The following is an 8,370-nucleotide window of genomic DNA, read 5'->3' as shown; positions in this document are numbered from 1 at the left end:
GAGGTGACACGGCCTAGGGGGGCGCAGGGGGCGGGCGCGCTTCCTGCCTCCGGCTTGTTAAACAGCCCTGGGTGCCCCCCTCTGCTGCGCCGGGGGTGGAGGTGTCGCTTTTTGCCTCAGTTTCTTGCTGAGTCCTGTCTGCTGTTCTGTGCCTTGCAGGTTCTCACAATGGCTGAGGATTTGAGAGCAGCGGTTGCCAGCCAGATGAAGCGACTGAACAGCAGCAGTGAGGTGGCTGAAAGGCTAGAAGAAAATGGACATCAAAATAAAAGGTTGAAGAGAGATGCAGATGAGGAAGACGCGGAGGATCAGAATAAAAAGTCACCCAAAAGGAAGATTGTATTGTTGATGGCATATTCAGGGAAAGGCTACCATGGGATGCAAGTATGTGGTTTGGCAAAACAACGTGGCCTGCTTTTTTTTGAAGTCTGTTAGGTTTATAACTGGAGTCATAGTGACAGTGGGGAAGCAGTTGCAGCTTGAAAAGCTGGGGCAGGAACAGTGCATGCCTGGATTCAAATGGCTTGGTAGTAACTTGAATAAAAAAAGTCAGTGGTACATCTCTGATATGTGGTGATTATAGCGAGTCTGCCTTTAGTATAGAGCATCAGCAGAAGATCTTTCAAAAACTGCTGCAGACAAGGCTCTTGAGGAGACTGAAAGCATGGGCACTGCAGTTCTGTCAAAACCTGAAGCACTGTCTAGTGATCCCCTTCTGACCAGTGCTCCAGCTTCTGGTTGAAGCTTTACATTTCAAGGCAGTTGGGCTAAGTTTCTTTTAGGTTAGACCTCGAGTTGTCTCACTACATGCAGATTCCGGAGAACCGAGCTGCGTATTTGAATGAAACAAATTTGCACCTATGTTGCCGTCTCTTGTACTTTTAAAAAGATTATTTGTACCTGAAGACATTTTCTCCTTTTTCTGATGCACTGTAATGGGGTGGCTTGTAGCAGTTTAGAAAGAGGAAAACTGTTGCAAAATTTCGATGTTTGTATTTGGAAGAAAAAGGCTGTTGCTTTGTTACAGCACCAGCATTGGAGCAGTGCCCCAGCACCAGGCCTAGGCCTGCCCGTGAGGGATAGTCTTGTGGCACACGGTATTGGCAGCAAGAGGATTTTGCTCCATCTGCTGCTCCTCTCAGCGTACTGCAAACTCCATACACGGTCTTGAGGCGTACTTTAAAAGCTCCGCGGGGTAATTGGTAAGATTGCACACAGACAGGGAAGGGAGTCTTTCGTGCTTATGCGACAAAGTAGATTTGTTCAACAGCAGTAAACCTTACGCTTGTGGGCACGTCCATGTAAGCGCCTATCAGCTTTACTGCTCTCGTAATTGAATGGTATGTGTCGAGGGTGTGTGCTTTGAAGCCTTACACACAGTTGTGCATTTCTGTTATAGTTCATCTGTGAGTTGAGTGCAGAAGTTGCTGGAGAAAACCATAGTCTGCGTTACACAACAGCTCAGGCGAACTGAGCAAAAGAACCCAATCTAATTTCTAGAAGCAGAGTTTGCAGAGGCTCGGTCTGGAGCAGCAGCTGCTAACTTGCAGGCACTGGGACAGTGTTTCATCGGTGCTGTTTCATGCAGTTGAAGGAATCGTCAGAAAACTCCATTGCAGAACTATTGCACAGTGAAATTAGAAATGGTCCTTTACTTGCAATAACAGTAAAAGGTAAATCAGAATGTAGATGTTTTATTAACACTCTCTGGTAAAGTATAGTTAGTTTTGTTAGAGAATGGCAGTGCTTTTAGGGCTGTGAGGGAATACCTTTAAAGAATTTCACAACAATGTTCGATTAACAAAATTTTTCAGTTATCATCTTCAGTTATCCAGTTATTACTATTTGTTCTATTTCTTATTTTTACTATATATCCTCTTTTAGAGAAACGTGGGATCTTCACAGTTCAAGACAATTGAAGATGACTTAGTATCTGCCCTTGTTCAGTCAGGCTGCATCCCAGAAAACCATGGGGAAGATATGAAGAAGATGTCTTTTCAGCGGTGTGCTCGAACAGATAAGGTACGTTGGTTGGGGCCTGTGCTCCCATAAACTCTGGTGTACCCCCGCCAGTGCTACTGGGATTGACTGGTAAAGCGTTGTCTAGAGAGAGGTCCAATAACAAGTACTATTCACAGTGAATGTTGCTTGAAACTTCTTTCATCCACTACTAAACTTAAGTACAAGCAAATATTTAGAAAGCGCAGCATATTGATTAGATGGTGTTTGTAAAGCTGGTGCTTCCTACGTAAACTTTGTCTGCGTTTCTGTCACACTCATGTGCTTCCCAACCTGCTGCTGCTGCTCCTCGTTATGCTGCCTGGTTGATGCGGTGCTTGAGAGTTTAGCTGCATCTCGGTTGTTTTTAAGCCTGCCACAGTGGGGTTCTAAGTCTGAACTGGAGTTCATGGCTGGTCTTATGTATAAGTCATTTCTTTTCAGTTGGTGCTTTACTTAATAGCAGTCAAATACAGTGAGATGTCATGGAAGGGAGTGCAATGTTCTGCTATCTAAGATTGCTAAGGTGTTGTATGGCTATACAGCACCAGCGGGTCTTCCAGGAGTACTCTGACTTGGATTTCTGCCTGTGGCCTTGCGTTTGCCTCGCTTCAGCCTGAAATGACCAGCGAGAAAAAGGAATAAACTTGTTCTTCAGCTATTTCAATTCTGCAAGTGCTATCCCAGAGCTTCCAAGGTACATAATTATGTGTTTGTGTGTTTTATGGTTTTTATAGGGTGTGTCTGCAGCTGGACAGATTGTGTCGCTAAAGGTCAGGCTAATAGATGACATCTTAGAAAAGATCAATAACCATCTTCCTTCTCACATCAGAATTCTGGGTAAGGATACTGGAATGGGCAGAGAAAACGTTTTCAAAGAGGAGCTTTCTCCTGCAGAAGGTCTCTCCCTTACCATTATAATTTTACTCATAAGCGGTTTAGTTTTAACATAAATCTGTATGTTTCTGTTAGTTTGAAATTAGGGTCTTATAAAATAAACCTTTCTATCTTTTGATTGTATTTTATTTTAAAAATATTCTTGTTGGTAGGAGCGAGATCACAATCAGGTTGTAACCTACTGATTCAAAAACCTAATGTCACTTTTAAAATAAGGTCTGAAGAGAGTCACTGGGGGATTCAACTCCAAGAACAAATGTGATGCCAGAACCTACTCTTACATGCTGCCAACGTTTGCCTTTGCCCATAAAGACCATGATGTGCAAGAAGAGGTTTATCGACTGGACAAAGAGACCCTTGAAAAAGTCAATAAACTGCTTGCGTGCTATAAAGGAACACACAACTTCCACAACTTCACATCTCAGAAGGGACCCAGGGACCCCAGTGCCAAGCGGTACATAATGGAGATGTACTGTGGAGAGCCATTCGTGCGGGAAAACATAGAATTTGCAGTGATCAAAGTGAAAGGTCAGAGTTTCATGATGCACCAAATAAGGAAGATGATTGGGCTGGTGATAGCTATTGTGAAAGGTTATGCTGCCGAGTCTATCATAGAGCTCAGCTGGGGAGAGGAGAAAGTAGATGTCCCCAAAGCTCCAGGACTTGGGCTGGTCTTGGAAAGAGTACACTTTGAAAAATACAACAGACGTTTTGGAAATGATGGGCTGCATGAGCCACTGGAGTGGACACAGGAGGAGGAGAAGATTGCTGTTTTCAAAGAGCAGTATATCTATCCTACCATTATCAACACAGAAAGGGAAGAGAAATCCATGGTGAACTGGCTAAACACCCTGTCCATTCATGACTTCAACTCTTCTGTTGTTGGGATGCAAGCTAACCACAAAAATTCAAAGGTAATGGTTGAAGCCATTATTTTATCAAATGGGAGCTGTCAGGTTGAAGTAGCTCTTCCCTTAGTAACATTTTTGTTTTCTGTAAATATGCCATAGAAGATGACAGTCATCTGGAATATGAAATGTTTATTATCTTTTCCGTCTTTGTGCACTTGATGATAGTGGAATTAACTATAAAAAGTGTTATTTTTGCAGGGTTTTTCATGGGGCAATTGAGGGAGAGAGGAAGGAATGCTTTAACGCACAGGCCGATTTGCAGAATCATAAACTGGCAACAGAAATTGTGGACACATTACCAGGCTTTGCTATTGTGAAGCTGTTTGAGAGACTAGTTTTCAGGTTGACAATTTCCCTTTAAATACCTGCTGGCACTTTGTATTCGCTGATTTTGGGCTAATTCTTGTTTTGTGTGATGCCCTGTTCACTAGATAAGATTTGGAATTGGGGAAATTTAGGACCAGCTTTTTTAAGTAAATCTGCCGTGAGCTCAACTCTCAGAACAACTCTTACTGAGTAAAATGAGATACTGCGAAATCTGATTTCTGACAACTGGAACTGCTGTCAGCTGTAAGTTGCAATAAAACAAATGTGGAGAGTACATTTTTAACCAAAAGAAAATTTCAGTTTTAAGTTAAAGAATTTTTTTTTCTGGTTGAGATGTAAAATAGTCACACAAGAAAAGAGTGGAAAGATGTTTGGGATGTGCTAGAAGTAGTTTGGAAACGACACGAGGAATCTTGAGTCAAACTCACAAAGTATTTCTTTAAATTGACAACCACTGGGGTGACTTAAAATACAACAGTGCTTGATTGGACAAGTCCCTGATCAGCCCGATGTAACTTCGAAGCAATCCCTGCTTGAGTCGGGGTTGGACATGATGACCTAAAGATACCTTACAGTTCTGTATGTAATTCATATTTTCTTGGTCAGAGGGCTGGCAAATCCTTGAAGGACGAATGATGGGCAGGGCTAAAACTTCTGTGTAGTGCAACTCAGAAGAAAACAATGACCTTTTTTCACTTAATGGAGTCTTTAAAATTAGCTTTATTTTGTGTAGATAATGATCCTGCTCTGAAGGATGTTAGGTTTAATCCTGACTCTGTCATTTTTTTTGTTTGAGTATAAGAAAGAGTTTCAACATACAAAATTTACAGCCTCGTTAAATAGTACAAGCAAGATACCAGAAATTTCTCAGGGTTATTTTTGTACTTGTGGTAATTGTTTTTCTGAAGTGTGGTGCTGTATGAGGACATTTGTGACAGGAGGTTATGACAAATGCCACATTAGTTTGGTTAAATGGGACCCAAAAAGACCGTGTGGTGCTGAGAATCCTTACCTGGCTCAGGGGTCTTGATGATAATGTTGACAGGACTTACTGCTGACACGTTCAGAATCACTGCTATTGCTAACAGGAGGCAGGTCTGCTTGCTTTAGATAAACTCGACCAAATACAGTTTTGGCATCATAGTTAGCACAAGTTGTCTGGAGAAGGATAAATAAGGGATGATATGACAGACTCCTTTGAGATTTTGCAGGCTGTTTGCATTTCAGTGAGCTGTGCTTGCTGTTACGAAGGCAACTGTCTAAGTCTCTCAGAATTTGTTTTGTAGTAGGATATTAAATTGTCAATGTTAAATTCATGGGAGTTGGAGGTTTATATGTTTTCAGCAAGTGGTGGTGAGGGAAAAAAAGGAGTAACTGCAGGCATATTGTCATGTTATCCTTTCTTTATAAAATCCTTTGATGCCAATCATATCAGTCAAAATACTTGCTTCAAAAAATGATGTAAACCCCCCAAATTTATCGCACTGTATTGACTTACTCCTGAAGGAGTGTCTCCCAGTTAAGAACTCAGATTTCAGTTTCCTTGTAAGCTGCTAATATTTGTAGTATTTCCCTAATACTACTTTGTACAACTGACTTCATTTTTAAACAAGTATTGGTGAGCCCTTGTGTATCTCTAATACAATTTGGACATAAATTCTCTGCAGTAGACAAACAAAATTCTCAAATCTGGCTTTAGACAATGTAACAAACTTAGCTTTTGAGGGACTTGTATGAAAAAAGCACTTGTTAACTTGTCTCACCCGCATTTATTTTAAACATCAGCATTCCATGCTATTATCCCACTTTCAAGTTTCCCACATACTGCAGGTTGTAATCATGCAGTTGTAAATATAAATGAGAAGAAATTTCTTCTGCTGGTGAGTGTCATCCAAAGTACAATTTTTTTGCTACAAGAAGCGTCATTTACCATCACAGAAGTTTGTTACAATAGATGGGTCTAAGACACGAAGTTGGGATCTAGCCCCATTTTCTTCTACTTTTGGAGAACTTTAAAGTCAATGTCTTTGATTTAGGTCAGTCCCTAGATGTAAATGAAATACTGACAAACCATTTTCCATTTTACTTTACAGAACAGCAGCGATCTCGAAGGCAGTGATGGTTGCGATGATGATTCCGACTGAGCCTGTAAGTGGCTGGACCTGGGACCCTTACTGCTTGCGATTCCCTTTGTCTACAAAAACGTGGCCTTTCTAAATCCAAGAATCCAGTAAAGCAGGGGTTTGTGTGCTTGTAGAACAAGAACGGGATGCCCAGGAGAAACTGGGTGGGGAAGACAATGCAGTAGAAAAAGTAAAAGAAGCTTTTTATACCACTGACTAATATACTTGAAATTAGTGTAACGAGAAAGCAGCTTTCTAAAAGAATCTTGTAATGCAGGATATCTTAATTGCTATTTGAATAATGTTTTTATTATATGTTTACCTGGAAAGTAGTATTTTAAATATGTATAAACTCTACATAAAGATGGGGCAAATAATTTTAATATACTCTTTTTTTGTTTATTATTATGAAATTATGACTCCATCAACTTTTTTTTTTATTATTATTATTTTCTTCACCTTTACTTAGCCTGATCTCTAAACACCATTAAGCTTTTATTTTCCATGTCATCCATGACTTTCCTGTGGAAAAACATGCATGGGTTAGGAACTCTTCATCATGCTGACTGCTGTGAATTCTTTTGGTATTGAAAGAAATTTTCTGTGTTTTCTAAAGCTTTGCAAGTCTAAAAGAAATGATTCCTTACTCAGTGAGAGGTCTTAATTTTGGAACCTGGACTGAACCGTAGATTTCAAGATGAGAACTTTTCTTTGGGAGATGTCGTCCTCCTAGTATTGCCCGCGTGCTTGGGCAGACTCAAGAATATAGATCTGCAGCTACGTGTGTCATTGGGCCTCTACCACCTGGGTGTTGTTTCACAGACCTGTAGTTGAGATGTGAGGAGAAGATGTAAATAATTCTTAGGACTGCAATTCAAAGTGTGCAGCCATGAACGTTCTAGTGTTGTGCCTGTGGTGGATCACTAAATGTGTTGCTGCTGGTTTAGTATTTCTGGTTGTAGTGGAAACTATCTAGCCATCTGCTAGATTCAGGGTTGAATCCATTTAGCACGCGTGAAAGGAATGGTGCTGACTTCCTCTGGGCTTTAATCAAGTCTGCCTTCACTTTGTGTGTGTGAACTCTTAATTCCCATCAAGCTGCTCAGAACAGAGGAATGTGTGCAATGATACAGGAAGCACATGTCTGAGGACTGTCTTCCTTTGGGAATTGATTTTAATTTTCTGTGTTTTGGGGATCTGCATACTCTGGAGTTCTTGCTCTCCTTTCCCCAACTGTGGTTTGATTTCTGGTTCTTGTTTCCAACTCCCTGTGGAGGTCGTGGAAGAAAAAACAAGGCAGCAGCCTGCCTGTAGAACAGTTTTGGAAGGGGTGGAACAACTCTCCAAGCATTCATTTATTGGTATGAATGCTTGATACGCTTCCCTAGCTGGGTCTGTAGGGAGACTCCCTTTGTAGTATGGTAGTTACTGAGTATGAGGAGTCAACTCTTTGCTCCTTCATTCACTGGTGTCTGGCCAAAGCCTCTGATTTTATGGCTCCTTCTGGAATTAGTTTTTTTTGCCAGAGCACAGCTGTCCATTGAAAAGGGATTTGCTTGTTTATTTTATCTGGGTTTTAATTAGTGCTTTTTATTTTATCGTGAAGGCCATGCTCTATTTATCAGAGCAAGTGTGCAAAAGTGTTCTGGAGAGGGACTCTACCTAGATTTTCATTTATATCCCTTGCTGGTTCATGCTATTGACCTAACCTGCATTAGTCTTCTATCCGAAGCTCTATCCTTCTATCCCTTTCAATCTGAAAAAAAACCATCTTTATTTGCTTATAATAAAGACCCCAAAACTGACATGTATCTCAGTTGAAATCAATGAGAATTTCTATTTATAGCCTTTGGAGAAAACAAAATAATAATAATAAAAAGGATATTTCTTACCTCTTGGTATGTGTGCTGTTTTATTTAATGGGGATTATTAATTTGGTATTTCAGCTCCCGTTTCAGTGCAGGAGCTAAACAAAAAAAAAACAGAGATGATTTAAATTCTAAATCGGACTCTTAGAAAGGGCTAAGCTGTGTTACGGGGAAGAAAACAAAGGCGGGGCACCGTGCTGGATCCCGAGGGCTGCTGGGGCGGGCAGAGGCCCGCAGGGCCAGCCT

The 8,370-nt window shown here is 40.9% G+C and overlaps 1 protein-coding gene across 1 annotated transcript; it reads left to right on the top strand.

Moving 5' to 3' along the window:
• Positions 1-159: 159 nt before the first annotated feature.
• On the top strand, positions 160-6,673 carry PUS1 (pseudouridylate synthase 1; the record flags this gene model as incomplete). The annotated part of the gene is made up of 5 exons (XM_009577667.1): positions 160-384; positions 1,885-2,022; positions 2,736-2,838; positions 3,112-3,809; positions 6,227-6,673. Coding segments are annotated over 5 exons (1,215 nt in total), but the record flags the coding sequence as incomplete, so codon positions are not given.
• Between the last annotated feature and the right edge of the window lie 1,697 nt (positions 6,674-8,370).

This window comes from Fulmarus glacialis, unplaced genomic scaffold (genome assembly GCF_000690835.1).
Source record: "Fulmarus glacialis isolate BGI_N327 unplaced genomic scaffold, ASM69083v1 scaffold39265, whole genome shotgun sequence".
In the NCBI taxonomy this organism is placed as follows: Eukaryota; Metazoa; Chordata; class Aves; order Procellariiformes; family Procellariidae; genus Fulmarus; species Fulmarus glacialis.
The sequence above is the reverse complement of the archived record's forward strand: the minus strand, read 5'-3'. Positions and strand labels throughout refer to the sequence as shown.